General features: G+C 37.2%; 1 protein-coding gene across 1 annotated transcript in view; it reads left to right on the top strand.

Annotated features, from left to right (window-relative positions):
• Positions 1–22,342, top strand: part of LOC115438560 (uncharacterized) — a 31,499-nt gene extending 9,157 nt beyond the window's left edge. Inside the window, exons 3-14 of the mRNA XM_030162249.1 lie at positions 884–1,038; positions 1,879–1,951; positions 2,057–2,142; positions 2,223–2,310; positions 12,446–12,534; positions 15,252–15,359; positions 16,090–16,191; positions 16,278–16,381; positions 16,464–16,572; positions 17,499–17,637; positions 17,723–17,749; positions 21,926–22,342. Of these exons, the coding sequence (XP_030018109.1) occupies positions 884–1,038; positions 1,879–1,951; positions 2,057–2,142; positions 2,223–2,310; positions 12,446–12,534; positions 15,252–15,359; positions 16,090–16,191; positions 16,278–16,381; positions 16,464–16,572; positions 17,499–17,637; positions 17,723–17,749; positions 21,926–22,200 (1,355 nt within the window). The 3' untranslated portion in view covers positions 22,201–22,342. The remainder of the gene's footprint in view (positions 1–883; positions 1,039–1,878; positions 1,952–2,056; positions 2,143–2,222; positions 2,311–12,445; positions 12,535–15,251; positions 15,360–16,089; positions 16,192–16,277; positions 16,382–16,463; positions 16,573–17,498; positions 17,638–17,722; positions 17,750–21,925) is intronic.
• Positions 22,343–23,898: the final 1,556 nt, after the last annotated feature.

Here is a 23,898-nt window from a genome sequence, read left to right as displayed (position 1 = left end):
ACAAGAAAGATCAGAGTTAGCCCATTCATGCATAAGTCCCTCCAGTGGACAGTTCTTCTACAGCTGTTGTCTTGTATATTCATGGGTTTTGTTGTTTTAGTTCCATATCAGCCAACACAGTGGACACTTATGCATCATCCCATACACTGACATTCATACCATTACTATAACTTTGCTGTTCTTGATGAACCTGATCTGCACTAACATGTTTGAGTGTAAATCAATTGTTATTTGTTAGACACGAAGGGTTTTTTTTTGCATATTATCTTGATGAAGTGAGTAATTACTAGTATTAGAATATGTTAAAATGTGAGAAGACATCAGATTAGCTGCTTTAAACATGTTTTTATTTCATTGTTTTCATATCCCTCTCTGATATTGGGTTTTAAACACGTTTCTTTACTTCAAAAATTAAATGCATGGATATTTTTGCAACTCCACAGAAAAAAAAAAAACTGGATCGCATTGTTTTTTTCATGTCTAAGGAGGAATAAAAACACTGAAGAAAAAAATCTTGACTAAGGTTCTCACAATTCATACATGAAAGGGTTAATACTGAACCAACAGTAGTCGCTTTTCCATTGACCCTCAAATTGCACAAATATAACTTACGCATAAAAATTTACCTAAATTTACCTAATTATTAGGAAACAGTTATTTCTTTTGAACATTCAACTTAAACACTGTACCTTACAAACTGAAATTATTTCACACTAATTTGCATTATGGCTCTAACACCGACATTATACGCTTCTGTTTTTCCGACATTTAGTAAATATCGGTAAAGTTTTGCACAGGTGTCCAATGGAAAAGCGACTATTGTCTGCATTTAAAAGAACACTTTATATCATCAAATCTAACTCTTTAATCGTATCTCAAACAGACTTTTCTGAAGAGAGGCCTCTCCTGGGTAGACAGAGGAATGCAGGCAACATGGGATGCACTCTGAGAGAAATTACAATGCCAGAGTTTGACGCCAGGAAAAATCCAAAGGACGAATCTCGTCAACAGGACAGAGCTCCGATCACCCATACACCGGTAACATATATGACACTGGTTTACATGGAAAATGCTTCCACAGTACAGTTAGTGAAATTTTACCACGTGTGAGTCACTGATACAGAAAAATCAAGTCAAAAATGTTGGTTGGCTGAAGTTCCTAAGATACAAACTCGGGGTCAAAATGTGAAATTCTAGAATTAACAAAAGAATGGGTTTTACTCTAAAGGAATATTTGTTTGAGAGCTACCTGAGCTATTTGTTTTGAGAACTGTTTGTTTGTTTGTCTGTCTGTCTGTTAGTGTGCAACATAACTCAAAAAGTTAGGGACAGATTTGGATGAAATTTTCAGGGTTTGTTGGAAATGGGATAAGGAAGAAATGATTAAATTTTGGTGGTGATCGGGGGTGGGGGGGCCCCCGGGGGGGGGGGGGGGGCACTGATCAGCCTTGGCGGAGGTCTGCGGTCTCCGAGTGCTTCTAGTTAAAATATGTAACATTTTGCACATTTAATCTCTGAAGCAGGTTATTTCTAAAAAAAATTGTAGACCAGTGTTATCATTTGCTGTGCATCATTTATTGTATTTGATCAATAGACAGAAATGATTGAAGAGAGGATCAGTTATTGAAATAATTATTTATTTATTTATTTAGATTTATTTCAAATATGGAAATGATACAAGCTTCCTGATTGCTACTATTTGACTTTTTTGCACAACATAATACAGAAATAAAAATTCAAGGAAGCCAAAAAAAATAATACACACAAAAAAAGAAAAAAATATATAAAAATTATATATTTACATTTTTTAGATAAATGATGTGTCACGCAGAAGAATTCATTTGATAATAGTTTGAATGATTCATTTTCTTCTTACAGATTGCTCCAGCATCCCTAAACCTCCCCAACCAAACCCTACCTGATGCCGCTGTAATCGGCATAATTAAATCCTGTACGTTTTACTTATTTTTTTTGTCTTTGTCACAACATGAAATAACAATTAAAAATGCAAAAATATGTTCAACAGTGTCTTTTTTTTTTTTTTTTTACTCTGTAGTGATCGAAAATCACCAACACTCTCCGCCAACAACCGCAAACGTGGAGGAAACTCATCGATCTCTTGGTTTCTCATCTGGTTCACAGGTGCAGATTCGTCACATGTCAGATTTTATTACTATAGAGACCTGTGTGATGAGTTTTAATGTTTCACTTTTCTCTGACAGCCCTTCTGGATGCCACTTTCTCAGACCTGCAGCATCCAAACAACCTCTGCAACCCCTGAACCAGCAACGAAGGAGACAAACACAACATGTATTCTTTATAACTGTCTGATAAGTTGCAGCTTATATTGATCACACCAGTCTGGGACAAATGGATCACACTAAATAGATGATTTTAAAATTAGACTTTTTATTATTAATAATGTGGTTTATGAAGCATAGATATAGAGAGATATTTGGGTATGTGTTGCATTACACATATGCAGTAGTGGGAAAAAGTTTCGGGATACCCTTAAAATTTTACACAATCTTATTTGTGTTGTGAAATATTTGTGGAAAAATTTGCATCTGAAACAAATGCAAATTAAAAAACATAACATGCTGCAAATTTTTAATCCCCCTCGACCAAATATTGTGTAAGATTCTGTTAAAAGTTACTGCTTTATAATTTAGACTAGATTGTCTTTGTGTGAAACTTATGACATTCATATTTATATTTGAAAGTACTTAGATATTATAAGTGCACAAGGCTGTTTCAAGCAAACATATCCCCCCGACAACCCTATGAAAATATTTTTGTGAGCACACCCAGCTTGTAAAATATTTTAATATCCAATGCAATGGACTATAGATCTGGAAATAGGTCCTTATGATTCAAGTCATGCCCTTGCTTTACGTGTCTAAAGGTGCTGCAAAATCCAAGCAACTGGCAATTTAGGACTGCTGGAGTTAATTATGCTTTCAATATATAATATAAAATGTGAAATAATTTATTTTCTTGAATTATACGAAAACTAATATGACTGTTAAATTAATTAAGGATTTTTTATTTGTCCGTCTGTCTGCAAGATAACTTCAAAAGTTATGGAAGGATTTGGATGAAATTTTCAGGAAATGTTGATACTGGCACAAGGAATAAATGATTAAATTTTGGTGGTGATCGGGGGCAGGGGGGGCTGGTCTGCCTTAGCGGAGGTCTGTGCTCTCTGAGTGCTTTTTTAGGTAGAGATGCAACGATTTTGGTGCTACGATTATTGTCAGAGGAATAGTCATGGTTTCACAAGTACTACGATTATTTAGTGCAAATTCATCTCATAACAGTATTTATTAGAGCTGTCACTTTTTATTCAAACTTCAAACATTCATTTGAACATGAGGTGAAAAGTTCGATCAAACTGTAATTACAATTACATTTACATTTATACATTTGGCAGAAGCTTTTTTCCAAAGCGACTTACAGGGGAAAAACCAAATTAAAAGAACAGATTAAAGCAGGGGTGTCAAACATACGGCCCGGGGGCCAACTGCAGCCCGCCAAAGGGTCCAGTTCGGCCCCTGGGATGTTTTTGCCAAGTGCAAAAATTCCACAGTCTTGAATTGAATTAAGCAAAAAAACGATTAAGCTTGAATTAAGGAAAAAATCTTGAATTAAGTAAAAAAAAATCTTCAGTTAAGCCAAAAAAATCTCAAATTTAGCAAAAAATCTTGAATTAAGCCAAAAAAATCTTAAAGTAAAAAAAAAAAAAAAAAATCTTGAACTAAGCCAAAAAAAATCTTCAATTAAGTTTAAAAAAATTTTCAATTAAGCAAAAAAAAAAATCTTCAATTAAGTTACAAAAAAATCTTCAATTAAGCCAAAAAAAATCTAGAATCAACAACTTAAATTTTTTTTCTTTGTTTTAGTGCAAATAATAACACTCAATTTTGGAAATATTTACATTTCCAAACTATCCTGTAACAATAAAATGTGAATAACCTGAACAAATATAATAATAATTATAATAATAATAATAATAATAATAATAATAATAATAATAATAAATTTTATTTGTATAGCGCTTTTCATACAACTCAAAGATGCTTTACATGCAGCAGATAAAAACAGAAACAGACATATTAAAAACAGTAAGGGTGTGGGTGAGGAGATGAGCGGCAGAGTTCTGAATGAGCTGGAGTTTATTGAGGAGTTTTGAGGGTAAACCATAGAGGAGGCTATTGCAATAGTCGAGTCTGGAGGTGATAAACGCGTGAATGAGTGTTTCAGCTGCAGGGAAGGAGAGAGATGGACGGAGACGGGCTATGTTTTTGAGGTGAAAGAAGGGAGTTTTAGTGACCTGTCTGATGTGTTGTTCAAAACTGAGGTTGGTGTCGAAAATGACTCCAAGGTTACAGGTTTGGGAAGAGGGAGTAAGGGATGAATTGTCAATGGTGAGATGTAAGTTGTGAACGGACTGGGTAAGGGATCTGGGGCCAGTGATGAGGAGGTCAGATTTATCACAGTTAAGTTTGAGATAGTTGGTTTGCATCCAGGTTTTTATTTCAGAGAGGCAGTTTGAGAGAGTCGAGAGGGTGGAGGGGGTGAGGGATTCGGACGAGATGTAGAGTTGAACGTCATCAGCATAACAATGGAACTTGAGTCCATGACGATGAATAATATTGCCTAGGGGGAGGATGTAGATCACAGGTGTCAAACATATGGCCCGGGGGCCAAATCTGGCCCGCCAAAGGCTCCAGTCCGGCCCTTGGGATGAATTTGTGACATGCAAAAATTACACTAAGATATTAACAATCCTTTTAGTTCAGGTTCTACATTCAGACCAATTCAATCTCAAGTGGGCAGGACCAGTAAAATACGATCAAAATAACATATAAATAATGACAAATCCAAATTTTTTTCTTTGCAAATTTAAATATTTTCATGTATTTACACTAAAACAAAGTATAATTTCGCAAAAAATCTGAACAAATATGAACAACCTGAAATGTCTTAAGAGAAGTATATACAATTTTAACAATTTTCTGTCTGTTATTAAATGTTTTGTGTGTTTGTAGATCCACTGTGATCTGTAAGTTATAATGTACATGTGTAAATGATAAACTGAGGCAGAATATTGTTAAAATTGCACTTATTTTTTCAGTTTGTTCATGTTATTCACATCTTTTGAAAGGATAGTTTTTAGATGTAAACCTTTTCATAATGCAAATCAACTTTTTTCGCTCTAAAACACAGAGAAAAGTTCGGAGTTGACATTATTTATATATTATATTATGTTATTATTTTACTGGTTCGGCCCACTGCAGATCTAATTTAGCTGAATGTGGCCCCTGAACTAAAATGAGTTTGACACCCCTGATGTAGATGATGAAAAGCAGGGGGCCAAGCACTGAACCTTGGGGGGACACCCTGTGACAGGGGAGCAGTGGAGGAGGAGTGGTTATTTATGTGGATGAATTGTTTTCGGTTTGAGAGGTAGGATTTGATCCAATTGAGTGCTGAACCAGTGATGTGAAATGTGTTTTCAAGACGGGAGAGGAGGATGGTGTGGTGGATGGTGTCGAAGGCAGCAGTGAGGTCTAGGAGGATGAGGATGGTTATGTGGCCAGAGTCAGCGGAGAGGAGGAGGTCATTGGATATTTTGAGGAGAGCTGTTTCAGTACTGTGTTTGGAACGAAAACCGGATTGAAATGTTTCAAAGAGATTATTGGAGGTGAGAGGGGTTTGGAGCTGGGAAGAGACAGCACGCTCGAGTAGTTTGGAGAGAAAGGGAAGGTTGGAGATGGGGTGAAAGTTGGAAGGAATGTCGGGGTCAAGTCCGGGTTTCTTGAGAATGGGAGTGATGGCGGCGAGTCTGAGGGTATCGGGGACTGATCCGGAGCAGAGGGAGGAGTTGATAATGGAAGTGATGAGTGGGGATAGAACAGGGAGGCAGGTTTTAACAAGCTTAGATGGGATGGGGTCCAGGGTACAGGTCGGTGTTTTCATGCCGGAAATAAACTGGGAAATTTGAGCAGGAGAGATGGGAGTGAACTGAGATAGTCTCTGAGCAGTGTGTGTGTGTGTGTGTGTGTGTGTGGGGGGGGGGGGGGGGGGGGGGGGGGGGGCGTGGGGGATATGGGTGTGGAGGCTGTTACAAATGGTGTCAATTTGAGATTGAAAAAATGACAGGAACGTTTGGCGTTTGTTGGATGTGAATGTTGAGGTAATATTGTCATGTGGTTTCAGCAGGGAGTTGACGGTAGAGAACAGTGTTTTGGGATTATTGGCGCCAGAATGGATGATGTGAGAGTAGTAATTTGACCGGGCAGAATTGAGTGCATTTCTGTAGTTTTGAATGTGGTCATTGTAGATTTGTAGATGAATTGTGAGTCCGGTTTTCCTGTATAGACGTTCAAGTCGGCGTTTCTGTGTTTTCATCTGGTGAAGTGCAGGGGTGTACCAAGGGGCAGAGTGGGTGAATGAGACAGTTTTGGTTTTTTGGGGGGCAAGTTGGTCCAGACAGGAGGAGAGGGTGTTGTTGTAGTGGGTGACAAGATCAGAGGGATTGTCAGATGGTGGTGGGGGGAATGTGGCTAGGCTATGGCAGAGTGCAGTGGTGAGAGCTGAAGGAGTGATGGATTTTGTGTTACGGAAGGTTATGGTACGTTTGAGTTTGGGGGGGGCGGTTGGAATGCTTATGTCAGTGGTTCTTAACCTGGGTTCGATCGAACCCTAGGGGTTCGGTGAGTCAGTCTCAGGGGTTCGGCGGAGGTCAAGACACACACTCGACTCATTAGTCGGGTGTGTGTGTCGGGCTAGGTCCATGTATGTAAACAAACGGCTTCGGAGACTCTTTCTTTGATTGACATCCAATATACGCGGTGTATTGTTGTTGCTTATAGCACTACAACACAATCTGGAAGTGTTTATAATCTCTTCCACTCGTCTGACGATGAATTATTTGAGTATTTTCCATATCGTTGTTATGATTTTTGCTACTTCCTGTTAACCACGGAGGCAGCCATGTGTAGCGTTTGTTTACATTTTCGGTCACCGCACTGGTCAGTTACAATCATGTAACGACCGACGCACCATCGCGGATGGAGAAATCGTACTACACTAAAGCCGAGCTAGCGCGGTAATAAGGATGCTGGACATAAAAACGAAGAAAAGGAACAGACTTTGCTGTGAAAATGACATGAGAGTGGCACTTGCCAAGGTGAAGCCACGCATTTCTGAACTGGTCTCTCAAAGGCAACAGCAGAAGTCACACTGATTTACAGTAAATATTCATTATTATTGTAGCCTGATGGAAATTAGGTGAAGGGTGTGTGTTTAAAATGTTAAAATGATAAATAGCATAAATACAATAAGTTCATTATTGGAATACAAAAATTAAAACCATTTCAGTGTGGCAGTATTAAAAAAGGTCATGTCTTTGTGAAAAGGTATGTAAGTTGTTGTGAGTTCATGCACTGTATTGGTTTTGTTCTTTGAGCACAGTGATGTTAATGCACAGTTCATTTTGTGCACCAGTAAAACATATACCTGTGTCTTGAATTTGGAAAAAAAATCATATTTTAGTTTTTAATACAGAAGGGTTCGGTGAATGCCCATATGAAACTGGTGGGGTTCAGTACCTCCAACAAGGTTAAGAACCACTGGCTTATGTCCATTTTGATTAACAGGTGATCAGAGATGTGAAGGTTATGGCATGATGGTGGTGATATCTGTATACCGGTGGAGCAGACCAAGTCCAGAGTGTGGCCACGGTTGTGAGTAGGGAAGTGAATGTGTTGAGTGAAGCTGAAACGCTGCAGGATGTCAAGAAAGTCGTTGGCCTGTGTGCAGCTGGGATTGTCGATATGGAAATTAAAATCACCAAGAAGGAGGACGGATGTAGATATGGCACATAGCTGTGTAAGAAAGTCAGAGAAGGTCAGAGAAGAAATCTGAGTTTTGTTTGGGTGGGCGGTAAATGACAGCAGTAATCAGAGGGGTGGGGCCAGGGAGTTTGTATGTAACATGTTCAAATGAGGAGACTGCTGGGGTAGAAATAGTGGCAATTTTAATGTCCTTTCTATGGATTGTGGCAATACCGCCACCACGTGTTTCTGGGTGGGGTTTATCAAAATATGTGTATCCTGTGGGTGTTGCCTGATCAAGTGAAAAATAGTCCAGTGGTTTGTGCCATGTTTTAAACAGAGGAAGTCCAGGTTATTGTCCAGAATGAATTCATGAAGGATGAGGCTTTTGTTGGTAAGAGAGCGGGTGTTAAACAGGGCCAGGTGCAGATGACGTGTGTCAGAGGGTGTGTGTGTATTCCTGGGAAAAGAGCGCAGATTGGACGGATTCACGTGTTGTTGTTTGATGTGATGATGTAATCCACTCTCAGAAATACGATGGGACCAGATGGATGGGATGGAGTGCAGGGTGGATACCGAAGGCGGACAGCAGGGGGCAGTGTTTGCAATGGATGGCTCAGTGGTAGGCAGCGGCGAGACGGTGAAGGAGGTGTGTGAGGTGAACGCCGCTAGTCAGTCACGTGGCGTTGTGTGCACAGAGAAACTGGATGTTGGCCGCTAACATGGAGCTGCCGAGCCTGTTGGGATGGACTCCATCATTGAGGACGAGTGGTGGCCTATTCCAAAAAAGATTAAAATTGTCAATAAAATGAATGCCGCATGCACCACAGAGCGACTGCAACCAGGAGCTCAGGCTGAGGAGACGGCTGAAGCGGTCCGTGTTCTGAGAGAGTGTTGGCAGCCGACCGCTTATGAAAACCGACTTTCCACAGTTTTTGAGAGAATCGAGGAGAACTTTAAAGTCTGTTTTCGTCACTTCAGATTGGCGGCGTGAAGTGTCATTGAAGCCGAAGTGGATTATAATACAGTGGATGCAAACCCGAGTTAACCATATGGGCAACTGGGCAATTGCCCAGGGGCCCGCGACCTCTGAAGGGCCCTGGGTAGCTCGGGCATAACGAAAATATCTGGTTATCTTTTGCTTATAAATGAAACTGTCCGCTGCCCGGAGCCATTGCACTGCACAGAAACCCTGCTCCTGCTGTCTGTGACCGTGAGCTGAGACCCTTTCCTCACTGGTCAGTCCAAAAAGCGAATCAGCGGTGACGCAAATCAACGTGCATGCGCTGAGCGGGATGTGAGATGTCAAGAACTACGCAAATCAAAACATTGCAAACATGGAGAAGTAGCTAAGTCGAAGCACCAAACGAAAATTAAAAAAGGAGAGGGACATTAAAAAAGCTGAAAATTTAAAGAACGTAGTGTAGTGGATCAATTTTAGATTATACTGATGCTAATGTGTTTTGTTTTCATATCATCATATGCAAGTGAGTGGCCTTGACAAGAGACTATAGTGGTGCACTTGTAGTTCTACGAGCATTTACACATTTGTACATCAAAATTAATTTGATGATAGTTAGATATTGAAGTATGGGGTATATTTACATATATTCCTGGAACTTATTCTGTATTTTGCCAGATTATAGGGATCCTGGGGTTGTGATGATGGGGCCCTTGAATATTGTTGCCCAGGGTACAATGAAGTGTTAATCTGACCCTGAGTGGATGGATGAAGGAAGAGACCACAGGAGACCTGGGATTTTATCAGTGATATCAGTGACAGTAGCTCCAGGAAAACAGTGTGTGGTGGCATTAAAAAAGCAGATGCCATTGATGATGCTGTTGCCGACTATCAGGGTGGTGGGAGCAAATGTGTGGTGGACAAGGGCTGCCTTCACGGAGCAATGCAGAGGCAGTGGGCCCGGCGGAGTTTCTATGGACTGCCTCTCTCAGTAGTCTCCTGCGGGAGGCTGGGGATGATTTTCGGGATGTGGCTGTGGAGCGGTGGTCAGGATATTTGCCGGGATGACACTGTGCACCACCAGATGCCGGCGGAGGGGGGGACCCCCGGTGGCATCAGGTTGCACCCGGATACCACCACCACACGCCAGCGCGGAGGTCAGCTTCACAAAGGCGTCAGGCGGTGCCCGGATACTGGCCGAGACCAGAGGGGAAGCCACTTGATCTACGGTTTGGGAGGCGCTGGAAGTTCCGGTGATACGTAGGGGGGGAACCCCGGGGACTCCGCCGGGTAGCCCTGTAGGAGCCTTGGGAGCTCCGGCAGCTGATGTGGAGGAGGAGGCCACAGCGTCACCGCTGATCATAGTCTGGCTCGGGATGGTGTTTGGTGGTCGGTCCAGATGTGAAAGGGCCTCGAAGCGGTTTGAGAGGGCGAGACAAACAGAGGAGATTTTGTTGTCAGTGTCTTTTTTCCTGCCACGGACCACGACTTCGGACCACAGCTGCTGTCTGTTCGGTGTAGAACTGGAGGTGAGTCGAGGGCTGGCATGGTCCCAAACGACCGTGTCTTGGAGGGCTGCTTTGAGTGAGGCGATTGTTGCCCATGAAGATTGTTCATGGGCAACGTTCATACAGGAGGACAGCAACTCCGATTTTGCCTTTAGTTCCTCGGTGAGTCTGTGGATGTCTTCTCTGAGGTGAGTAATTATTTTTGTTTGTTTGCTGAGCTCTGGGTTATTTCCCTCGTCAGTTAGCTGCTCCTCACGTTCCTCACGATCCTCCATCTTGGATCGTGAACTATGAAATATGAACAACCTGAAATGTCTAAAGAAAATTTAGCACAATTTTAACAATTTTTCTGCCTGTTCCTCAGTGTTTAGTGTCTTTGTAGATCTGATCCATAATGCACATATAGAAATGATAAATTGAGGAATAATATTGTTAAAACTACATTAAATTGTCATATGTTTTTTGATTTAAATTTCAGTTTTTCAGGGTTTTATTTTATTTTATTATTTTTTTGGATAGTTTATAAAAGTAAGTATTTTCATAATTTAATGCTTTTTTTTTTTTTTTTTCTTTTTTACACTAAAACAAAGACAAAAATTTGGAGTTGTCATTATTTATAGGTTATTATGTTATTTTTCTGGTCTGACCCACTTCAGATCAAATTTAGCTGAATATGGCCCCTGAACTAAAAATAGTTTGACACCCCTGGATTAAAGACCTAAAGCAGCTGTACAATTAAAAATAGTGTCATACATAAGAATAAAAAGGCAAAATGATAGACTAAAATACAAGAACAGATTAAAAAGACATAAAAACAGCTATCAATGAAATAAAAATACCAAGTAAAACAACAGAAGAAACATAATAATACATTTTAAATGGAATGTTTGTTCAAATGTCAGCTGTACTCTCTACAGGTGCATCAGACTATTTTATGCAGTTTGCCTTGTGATCAAACAGAGTGTTTACTGCATTAATTCACAGTTAATCCTCCCAAAGCTTGTATGACACTCTGAACTGCTGAAGAAGAACGGTCTGACTCTACCAGAGCTATGCAGTCAGATTGTTGTGAATGCGTAGATGACAGACTCTATGGAAACCAAAGTGAGCTCGCATTTTACCCGCTTTCTATGTGGATATAGATTGTGTTCTTGAAAAGCAGAAAGACACAGAAGGTCTGCTTGTTCCATCTCTGCCATTTTCACTGATGGAATGTCGAATGCAGCGCTTGTGTGACGTTGCTTTCATTCCGTGTGGGAAGCGCATATTGGTGCATCTTTGTCGTTTTTGGCAGCCTTGACGATTAATTAAACGTGATTGTGGCTCCAAAATGATAACACAGCACGGGCTTCTTAAAGACGGGTACTTTTATTTAGCTTCTCAAACGCCGTGAAAACTAAAAGAAATAAAATACAATGGATTTAGGCACTTAACTGAAGCCTAAACAACATGAAATGTAAATAGCAAAAGGCTATCCTACCTCGTGACCACCTGTCACTTCGGAGATTTCAGATAAACAGTCTTTTCGTTTTGCGTATTCTAAATAAACCTGTGTTAATTAGAACAAACGTGATTACGAATATACAATGAAACAAATGAACACAGTATTACAAGATATCTTATACAGCTAGCTTCCCTTAGCAGCTACTGCAGACGTGGCTTCATCAAAGGCTTTAGCATGTCTGGGCTAAAACGGAACTTGAATCTTCTCTAACTCTCACCAAGTCTCGCGATAACAGCGATAAATAGACCGAAATAAATAAAATGCTTTACATTAACCTCAATATAACAAATAATGCCTCCTATACATGAAATAAAACATATTTTCAATAAATTAAGATAATAACATAATTATAATATCTCATCAAATATTTTAACTCTTAAAACAAAACATAAATTTCTTCCATGCTTACACTGTTACACTGACTCTTACAGTGACGTTTAAAATCGCGATTAATCGTATCACCATGACATCGTTACAACCCTAAATATGTATTATTTAAACACATTTTTGACTCATGTTGTGGCTTTTTGATCCCCAAACAGTGATCACTAAGCACCATCCAATATTAAGAGGAACACATCAAAGAACTACCGATAAAAACCTGTATTTGACACTTCATCTTTCTTTACAGTGTTTGAAACTCCACAACGCTCTCATCAACCTGCCGCCGGCTTCAACAAAAATCGCAGAGTGCTTGATTTCTCCACTGGAGCGCAGCAGGTACGGCTGATTTCCATGATTATTGCAAAAGTTATGTCTGAACTCTAATATGTCACTCAAATACATCAGGGTCATTCCATGGCAATTCAACCAATGGTCCCCACATGAACCCCTCAGAAAATTCAGAAAAAATTCACACTTGTTCACCTACCAGATAAACGAACACATCCAAAATTTTAATGTCATATCTGTAATAGTTTAGGAGATACAGCCCTTTGAAAATTAATGTTTTTGTTTTGTTTTTTTTTTATTTTGCAAATTTGCTTTTGGGCCAACTTTGAGGAGCTCTATCTCCTTAGGTACTCAAGCCACACTGCTGAAACTTACTGTCTGGGGTGAAATCCCCCTGAAAAGACCATAGTTCGCATTAAAATAATTGTAAGTGCCTTCATGTTTGGTCCATGAGGTCTTGAAATCAGGTGAAAAGGCTAATTATTCCATATGTCCTCTCTCTTCAGACTTGCACTGTGCCAGAATGGATGAATGTAGAGACCGAATTTTTTTTTGCATGGATTCTTATGGTCAAGATGCAACAATATACTGCAAAAAGACTATGTTTCAATGAAAAGTGTTGCTGTGAGGCAATGAATAAAATGTGTCGCTTTCAATTGTTCACAAAAATACTCTTTCTTTGAGCACCCAAATTACCATGTGGCCAGTGAATGAAAATTTTGGAAATTTTTACCATGTCTTCATATATGTTTCAGATGTTGTGCACAAAATTTAAGCTTTGGGAAAGAACTGGTTCTATTTTTAATTTTTTTTTTTTTTTTTTTTTTTTTTTTTTTACTGCATGACTATATTTTCTTCAAATTGTATACAAATGTAGGTGTAAATGGCGTTTTTAACAGTTTGGATGTGTTCGTTTATCTGGTAGGTGAACAATTGTGAATTTTTTCAGAATTTTCTGAGGGTGTCATGCGGGGCACTTTCTGAAATCTGGTTGATTTGGAATGGAATGACCCATCATGTAACTGAATACACTTGATTAAAACAAATGGTTTCAACAGAGAAATAAAGGGTAATGGATCTGTACAGTAACAAACAGAAGGAAAATATTACTGAAATATTTCCAGCATTGAAATGTGCATTCTTATACTCTAATCTGTTTAAGCAAAATAATGCATTCACACGACACATATTTGTTCATAACTCTAAATCAGTTACAGATATTTCTCAGTAACTGTAGCTAATTAGAATAACTTTAGTTCATAATTTAACTAAATTATTTCATTACATGTAACTCGTTGCTCCCCTACCACTCCTTCAAGATTACCTGCATAGGGGCTGATTTTTACTGAACTTTAGAAATTATTATAAATATGCTGATGCACACAACATGCACCCCAAACTGACCTTCATTATTATTACTGTTCTCGTATATATAATATATACAGGATATACAGCAGTGGTTCCCAACCTTTTTTGGCTCGTGACCCCATTTTAACATCACAAATTTCTGGCGACCCCAGACATTTTTTTGCTAAAATGTATTTGTTTTTGATTATGTAATAGTTTGCTATACTATGTTGCAAATAAATGTTGATTTTAGGTGACATTTAGTCTATGTAACGTATATTATTATGGACGGAAGCAGAAAAGCCAGGTGTAGATTACTGCACAAAGTGAGAATTTGATTTTCCTTGGTCAGGATATGTACAGTCAGTCCAGCTTGGATTTACAAGGCTGACAATTAATACTGAACAAACAAGAACTCAAACTATGAATTATGAAAGAGCTGCAGCATCTGAAACCGACCACAATGAACATTTGACAGATAAACAGAACCACAGTGCTTCAGTTTCAGCTTCACAGTCTTTTTTGGATTGGGATTGTCTCTCTCAACTCACCATATATTCTTTATTAGTAAGTTTTGTTTTTGTTTTTGTTTTTTGTTTTTTTATCAATTTTATGAAATTTCATGCGACTCCATTTGAATTCCAGGTGACCCCACATGGGGTCCCGACCCCAAGATTGAAAAACACTTATATACAGAATTGTTTATGAACCATCCAGTGTCAGTATCCCCCTGACTCCAATTCACCAACTCACAAACTTATATTTTGCATCTACAAACTTATAGTTCTACAGTTCTACAAGTTCTACAAACTTATATTTTGTATAAAACTGACTAATTTGCACAATTTAAAATACTCTGAGTATTTGCACTAGAATAATACATAAACATATTTTTACAGACCGTATCCCTGTACACATCCACTCACTGTATAAAAACTCCAATTTGCGCTTTCTGTACATTTTACAATATAAACCCACTGTAAATAATATAGACATAAACATATATTCTAATAGACCGGATCCACACATTCACTCACTGTATTAAAACTCCAATTTCCACTTTCTGTACATAATACATTATAAATCCAATGCAAATCTCAACCCATTGTTGTCTTTGTCTCTAGTCGAATGTTTGTCTATATTATGTCTAAGTCCACATGTGATTGGGTTTATGTTGTCTGGGTTCATATTGGAACTGTTCTATCTATCTATCTATCTATCTATCTATCTATCTATCTATCTATCTATCTATCTATCTGTTTAGAAAATGGAAAGAAACAAAATAAAACAAACGAAGCAGATTAAGAGAAACTGTACGCCATGAGCAATGTAAAAACCAAAGCCAAATCCCTTGTATGTGTTCACATACTTGGTCAATAAAACTGATTCTGATTGTCATTTGTTGTTTTAACCTCTAGATGGCTGACATGTCTTGGATGATTCCAACAACGACACCCCAGGAAAACGTATTGCAACCACAGGTCAAGGAAAAGGAGACAGATAGAGAAGCTGAAAAAGTACTTCAGGTATTAATGCTGTACTATTGTATTGGTTTACACCAGTGGTTCTCAACCTTTTTTGACTTGTGACCACATGTTAACATCACTAATTTCTGGTGACCCCAGACATTCAAAACACAGACAAAATTTTGCTAAAATTAATTTGTTTTTGGTCATGTAATAGTTTGCTATACTATGTTGCAAATAAATGTTGATTTTAGACGACATTTAGTCTATATAATGTATATTATTATGGACAGAGGCAGTAAATCCAGGTGTAGATTACTGCACAAAGTGAGAATTTGATTTTCCTTGGTCAGGATATGTACAGTCAGTCCAGCTTGGATTTACAAGGCTGACAATTAATACTGAACAAACAAGAACTCAAACTATGAATTATGAAAGAGCTGCAGCATCTGAAACTGACCACAATGAACATTTGACAGATAAACAGAACCACAGTGCTTCAGTTTCAGCTTCAGTTTGTCATGTCTTTTATGGATTGGGATTGTCTCTGTCAACTCACCATAGATTTTTTATTAGTAAGATTTTATTTATTTTTATCAATTACTAGAAATTTCTGGCGACCCCATTTGAATTCCAGGTGACACCACGTGGTTGAAAAACACAGGTTTACACTGTAAAAAATTTATTATTTTTCTCCACTCAGAGGTTATTGGTCTTAAACTTTACTCCATATTCAGTTGTAGTATAGTTTCCATGTATGTACTTTTGAAATATCTACTTCTGTATTCAGTTCAAGGCAAAAAAAGACAAGATCATCGCTGATTTACTGCAGAAAATCCAAACAAAGGAACATAAGGTGGCTGAAGTCAAGTCATCTGTCAAGGCCTGTAAGGTGAGCAGCAGCACAGTTGGACCTTTTAGATTTTTTGAATTTTTTGTTTAATATTTTTACCATCCGTCATGTATCTGTTATTTCAGGGCGGCTTGGATGCAGAGTGGTTAGAAATCAACGATGTGTTCTCAGAGGTGATAAAAATCGTGGAGGACGCTCGTCAGAAAGCGCTTCAACCAGTGGAGGACAGGTCAGGCCTTCACATAAACAGTGTGCAACATTCAAGTGCATTTTGTTAAAAATGGTTCACTTTATCGCATGTTATGTTTTAGGAGGCAGAGAGTGAAAAGAGAAGCGCGTAATCTGGTCACAAAACTGCAGGAAGAAATTAACCGACTGAAAAGGAACATGGATGAGGTGGAAAAGAGCTCCGACTTAGAGGTGAGCACTGATGATCTGACATTCGAGCAAATGGATTTTAACAGTTTAAACTCTGCAAATCCTCTATAAAATAACAAAAATGACTGAAGATCTCCCCAGATTCTTTGGTGGAAAGTCTTAAAAATTTTGAGGCTGCAAAGATATGAGTCTGACAAAACCTGTTACAAAAATAAGACTTTATGGAATACCGACCGACACAATGTAACAACAAACTCTAGGAATGGCATTTCTACCAAATCTGAATTCTGCATCATCTTTTATAATCCATTTGGGTCAGTGCACGTTGCGGCCATCCAATTTGTGTTTTGTAATGAAAAAATGAACAAAAGAAAATGGCCAGTATTTTGTTTTTCGTTTTAACCACTGTCTCCTAACTCTCTAATCATGTCAAAATACAATCATAAAAATCATTCTTATACGTTTTGAAAATGTTGTTTTTTGCAGTTCATTCTTACTGACTGCTATGAAGCTGCAAGTTTTTTATTTATTTTAAGTCTAAATGCACTGCTGCATGCATGAACGCATGAAATGGGTATTTACGTAAAGACATGTTTGCACTGAGCTAGACCGGTTGAACAATCACTGCACAATCAAAGTCGGATTTTTGTCCGACTTGGTCCAAATGTCACACCGATGTTGGAAACGATAAAACATGCGAAATCGAAACAGCCTCGAAAGTTTGTCTGAGGGGCCCAGTGCATGATGGGAAATGCTTGGCTACCAGAAATATGTGTTGCAAAAAGTTTCACTTTTCTGCTTAATTATGTTGAGTACAATTGGTACTGTCAGAGTTTGTTATTCTCAGAGTGAATGTTGTACTGTTGAATCAAAAAAGGAAAACAATGAGAATTCCACCATCCAGTCCAGTTCAATGATGACAAAACTTTTCTAAAATTTGGTTCACCATCATTAATTTTACATTTTAGATGATCAAAACAATGGATGGATGTCGAGACTGGACCAGTGTAAGTGTTGACACGTCGTTCTCCTTTGGTACACTGAGAACAACAACGACAACCATGATGGAAGAAATTCACCAAAAACTGGATAAACTCTCCTCTGTAGGTGAGTTGTACCTGAACTGTAGCTATGTACGTTCATATTTTATTTATTCAGTGTTTGGTATTTAACATACTTTTTGTTTTTACAGAACTGAAGAGGATTTCCACATTTGCAGGTGCGTAATCAATAAACACGTTAAAATTCAACAGTATTTTACATTCACAGCTCAGACAGTGTTGACAGTATTGGACAACTCCACTTACCCACTCCATGATGCACTGGTCAGTCACAGGAGGGCGTTCAGTGAAAGACTGATTCCACTCAGATGCACCACTGAACCACACAGGAAATTATTCCTGCCTGTGTCTGTCAGACTGTTGAACTCCACCTTATAACCACATACTAATTACACACAACTAGGGATGCAAATTATCGATTAATCTATTAATCATTAGTTGGTTGACCTTATCGATCGATTAATGATTAACTGATAAGCGGCGATTTTCCTGAGAACCTGAATTTCTCTTTCAATAGGGTCTATAAGAATAAAAGCTAAATATTGTTTATATACTTTATGAAAAAAGTTTGTCATATTCCTTAAAGACTGATTTATTGAACCATTGGATACAGTACAGGCAATGACATTTATAGAGTACAGCTAAATACATTCTGCAGAGAAGTTTAATAAAATAAATGGATCTGCAGAGGAGCAGTTTAGAAGAAATGAGCATTTCTGACTTTGGGTCACTGACCACTGACATGATGGAGCCAGATTTGCTGTGCCTGCACCCACCCACCCACCCCCGATTGGTGGAGGGATAGCCCTTGACTAGTGAATCAGTGAATGGGCAGTTTCCATGTGAATACAGCTATGCCAAGGTTCTTCACACTATTATTGTCTTCTATAATAGTTCATTCACTGCTCATATCATATCTGAATGAGTGTCAGTCAGTGTTTACTATGGACTATATTAATTCCATGAAGTGAGCACTGTTAGCATTGTTAGCATAGTGCAATTTCTCCCCAGTTTTTGCCTCCAACATCTTTTTTCTTCCACAAGAAGAAGCCCGAGAGCTGACAATGCCAGTATCTTCTTATTACTAGCCATTTGTTTGACGAGTTCAACAACCCTTCTGCACTGACGACAGTGAGCTCTGTGTTTTGGTCTAGAGCAGGGGTGTCAAACTCATTTTAGTTCAGGGGCCACATTAAGCCTAATATGATATGAAGTGGGCCGGACCAGTAAAATAATATAAATAACAGGATAAGAACTTTTGAGAGTAAAAAGTAAATTCTGTAATGACAATATTTATATCCACAAATTGTACTTGAACTTCACATGAACAAATATGAACAAACTGAAAATTCTTTAGTAAAGTAAGTACAATGTTAACAATATTACGCCTTAGTTTATCATTTATACATGTGAATCACAACTTACAGATCACAGTGGATCTACAAATACACAAAACATCAAATAACAGGGAGAATATTGTTAAAATTCCACATAACTCTCTTAAGAGATTTCAGGTTATTCACTTTTTTATGTATTTTATTTTATTTTTTTTTATAAAAGGCTAGTTTGTAAATGTCAACAATTTTGTGCAATTTTACTGTTTTTTTTTTTTTTACACTAAATCAATGAGAAAAATTACAGTTTTCATTATTAATAGGTTATTATGATTGCATTTTACTGGTCTGAAAAATCTTGAATTCAGAAAAAAAAATCTTGAAATAAGCAAAAAAAAAAAAAATCTTGAATCAAGCAACAACAAAAAAAAATCTTGAATTAAAAATTAAGACATTTCAGATATTCATATTTTTTGTAAAAGACTAGTCTGTAAATGTAAACATTTTTGTGTAATTTTACTTTTTTTTACGCTAAAACAATGAGACAAATTTACAGTTTTCATTATTTATAGGTTTTTATGATAATATTTTACTGGTCTTATCCACTTTAGACTGAAATGACCTAAAATGATTTTAACATCCTTGATTATTAACATCTTCAGTAATTTTTGCATTTCACAAATTCATCTCAAGGGCCGGACTGGACCCTTCGGCGGGCCAGATTTGGCCCCCGGGCCGCATGTTTGACACCTGTGGTCTAGAGAGATGTTCCAATTCGTTTCCAAATTTACGTCTTGTGTAAGCACAGAATGTACGCTCACGTCAGTAGTTGATTTGGTTTGTTCTTCACACTTTTTTGACCGTGTGAAGGAGACAGGAGCCCACTGATAAGTCAGGCTAACTTTTCTGGTGATGATAGGCAGTCGGATTGGTGTGTCTTCGCCTTAAGGTTATTGTATTCCAAAATGACTAATATCTCTGAAAATATTGGTCCTATCAACTTGCTGAGATATTTAATGGGGAGGTGGGACTATTCCTCAACTGTAGGTACCAAATTGGACAGTTAAAAATGTCTCAATTTGTCAGAATTGTGCCGACACACACACAAAGGCTCTGAGACCTTCCAGTATTATGACATATTATGATATGTCTATGTTTTTCTTTTTCTGTTGTATTGATAATTAGTTTCCTGCTACTTTTTTAGTGTACAGGGTGTCCCAAAAAAATGTATACACACTTTAAATAATTGTAAAGTAGGTGTTTATTAAAATTCATTTAATTTTCTAAATGTAGCAGAATTTATAAACATCATTTTATTGTCAAACTGTTCTCAAACTGACGTCCGTTCTGGTCCAGACAAAAAAAGTTCAGCGGTATGAGGTCTGGTGAACTTGCCAAACAGGTGGATTGGACAGAAGGGTTTCGTCAAATACCCTTCGCATTCATCAGACCTCACACCACTAGACTTTTTTTATGCGGATACCTTGTTGAGCCGCATTATGTAATAAATTCCCATTATGTAATAAAAGTTCAAAATGTAATAAGAATGTCACGTCATTTTGTAATAAAGCCGCATTATGTAATAAACTGACACATTTTGTAATAAACTACCTTAACACATTATGTAGTAAATTTTTTTGCATTATGTAGTAAGTTATTACAATTCGAGAAATTTATTACAAAATGCACTCGACACATTTTTATTTTCAGGAAAATGTAATGTGCTAAATTAATCTTTAAACTGTGTGGTTAAAGTTCTGATTACATTACCTGTAGCTCCTGTGACTAATTTCTTCTAAATTGCTCTGAAATTATATTAATTTGGATTGTTATTACATAATGAACCATGTTATTACATTTTTTTAAATAAAAATGTGTCAAGTGCATTTTGTAATAAATTTCTCAACTTGTAATAACTTACTACATAATATGAAAAAATTTACCATATAATGCGTTGGCCTAGTTTATTACAAAATGCATCCGTTTATTACATAATGCGACTTTATTACAAGATGACGTGACATTCTTATTACATGTTGAACTTTTACTACATAATGGGAATTTATTACATAATGCGGCTCAACATACCTAAAAGACAAAGTCTACGCTATGAGACCTGCAACAGTCGCTGAATTGAGAGCAGCCACTGAACGTGAATGCACGCAAATACCAAGGGAATTGTTTCATGATGTGTGATTGGCGTTGTCAGCAGCGTCTGGACCAGAACGGATGTCAGTTTGAGAACAGGCGGAACAGACAAAACAATAAAATGATGTTTGTAAATTCTATTACATTTAGAAAATTAAATGAATTTTAATAAACACCTACTTTACAATTATTTAAAGTGTGTATACATTTTTTTGGATCACCCTGTACTTGAATGAAGCGACTATAACGCCCAATAATTTCCCCTGGGTTTAACCCTTCCATGCACAGTGGTCACTACAGTGGACAGCTATTCTACAGCTGTTCTATTGTATATTCATGGATTTTGTTGTTCTTTTCGGGGTTTTTTTTTTTTTTTTTTTGTTTTTTTTTTTTTACACATATCTTTATTAAAGTTTTAAGACACTACATATCTTTTCTGACATGAATTGGTAACATTATGTAGATCTCTCCTGATCATAAACCCCCAGAATTACAAGCCCTCCCCATAGTTTTCACACAATTTATCAGTAAATACATGTTTCTGTGCGTCAAAAATTAAACGTGTGGTGTCCAGCTGAGTGGACATTTTTGCAACTTCATGAAAAATAGGTTCATAAGAATTTTTTCTTTTTCATTATTTATTTATTTTTTTAATGTATTTTTAAATTTTTTTCAATTATTTTTATTTTGTTTATTTATTTTTCAGAAGAAAATTTTCAGTCGCATTGTTTTTTTCATGCCTAAAGAGAAATAAGAACACTCAGGAAAAAATTTTGATTAAGGTTCTCATAATTTGTGCATGAAAGGGTTAATAAAGTATTTTGATTCTGATTCTTTTGCTTTTTCATGCAGTGGATGTAAAGATGGACCCGACTACTGCACATCCATGTCTTGTTGTTTCCCAAGATGGGAAAAAAGTACAAGATGGAGGAAAGAACCAGCAAGTTCCCAACACCCCAGGGAGGTTCGATGAGTTCGGCAGCATCCTGGGGCTTGGCGGTTTTACTCACGGGAAGTCGTACTGGGAGGTGGAGGTGAAAAACAAGAGCGGGTGGGATCTAGGTGTAGCAAGAGGCAAGTCAAACCGCAAGGGGAAACTGACCCTGAATCCAGATCAGGGGTACTGAGTGGTGGTTCATTATAATGATGATAAGTACGCAGCTCTGACAGCCCCACCCATCAGCCTGTCCCTGACCGACAAACCTCAGAGGGTGGGGGTGTTTGTAGATTACGAGGAAGCTCTGGTGTCCTTTTACAACGTGACGACTCAATCGCACATTTACTCCTTTACTGAGTGTTCTTTCGACGAAAAGATCTTCCCGTATTTCAGTCCGCACCTTAAACAAAATGCGAAAAACTCTGATCCGTTAAGAATTTCTCCTGTGAACAAGTAAAAGAGTTGGGTGGCACAGCGCTTAACCCTTTCATGCATAGTGGTCACTCCAGTGGACAGTTCTTCTCCAGCTGTTCTCTTGTATATTCATGAGTTTTGTTGTTTTAGTTCCATATCAGCCAACACAATGAACACTTATGCATCATGAAACTTTGCTGTTCTGGATAAACCTGATCTGCAGTAACATGTTTGAGTGTAAATCAATTGTTATTAGACTGTAATTATCATTTTCTCTTCGACAAAATGGGTTTTTTTTGTATATTATCTCCATGAAGTGAGTAATAACTAGTATTAGAGTATGTTTAAATATGAGAAAACATCAGATTGCTGCATTAGAAGTGTTTGTATTTCATAGTTTTCACAGTATATCAGTAAATACACGTTTCTTGGCTTCAAAAATTAAATGCATCATATCCATTTGAGTGGACATTTTTGCAACTCCATGAAAAATAGGTTCATAAAAAGCTGTCAATCGCGTTGTTTTTTTTTTTTTCTTTTCATGCCTAAAGAGGAATAAAAATGGGGGGAAAATCATGATTAAGGTTTTCATAAGTCATGCATGAAAGGGTTAAACATGTCTTCCTGTGTATATTGATCAGTAAAATATCTGGTAAGTGTGATTGGCAAGGTTTCACATATTGGGGAAGGCTTGAAAGATGTTTTATGTCATCAGTTTCCAGACTTTTGCTGTTTTCCATGGGATTTTCTTGTAATTACAGTGTGTCATTAAGATGATCCACATACACAGTGTGAATGGAATCTATAACTTTTATATTGGGTTTTAGAAATATGGGCTAATTTTTTTTTTTTTTTAAATTGTATTTTTATTATCCGCATTAGTTGTAGAATATGTTTCCTGGTCTTGTAAGAGGGAATCAATACAATTTCTTGTGATTATTTTTTATAATTTGTTAAAACTAATATTATAAACATTTTATTACTTTTCTTTAAGATGAGAAAATCACTTTGCATTTCATAATTTTATCTTTTATTTGTATTGTCATAATAAACAGTTTACTGATATTACAGTTTGATAAATGTGTGAAACTACCAGGATATAATTGATGATTTTGGGGGGTTTTAGTTGACTTCATGCTTTTTCTACTTTCTTTGTCATATTTTCTGGTAAAAAAAAAAAAAAAAAAAAAAATAAAGTATATATATATATATATATATTAATATTGTTTTGTTGTTCTGAGAAAATTACTTTGTAATTTATAATTTTATCTTTTATTTTTATTGTTGTAATAAACAGGTTATGAGGGGTTTAATTAACCTCATGCTTTTTCTACTTTTTCATATTTTCTGGTAAAAAAAAAAAAAAAAGTATATCTTTTTTAATATTGCTTTGTTTTGTTTTTTATGAGAGATAGATAGATAGATAGATAGATAGATAGATAGATAGATAGATAGATAGATAGATAGATAGATA

The sequence above is a fragment of the Sphaeramia orbicularis genome, chromosome 18, assembly GCF_902148855.1.
Source record: "Sphaeramia orbicularis chromosome 18, fSphaOr1.1, whole genome shotgun sequence".
In the NCBI taxonomy this organism is placed as follows: domain Eukaryota; kingdom Metazoa; phylum Chordata; class Actinopteri; order Kurtiformes; family Apogonidae; genus Sphaeramia; species Sphaeramia orbicularis.
This window is presented reverse-complemented; position numbering and strand designations above follow the sequence as displayed.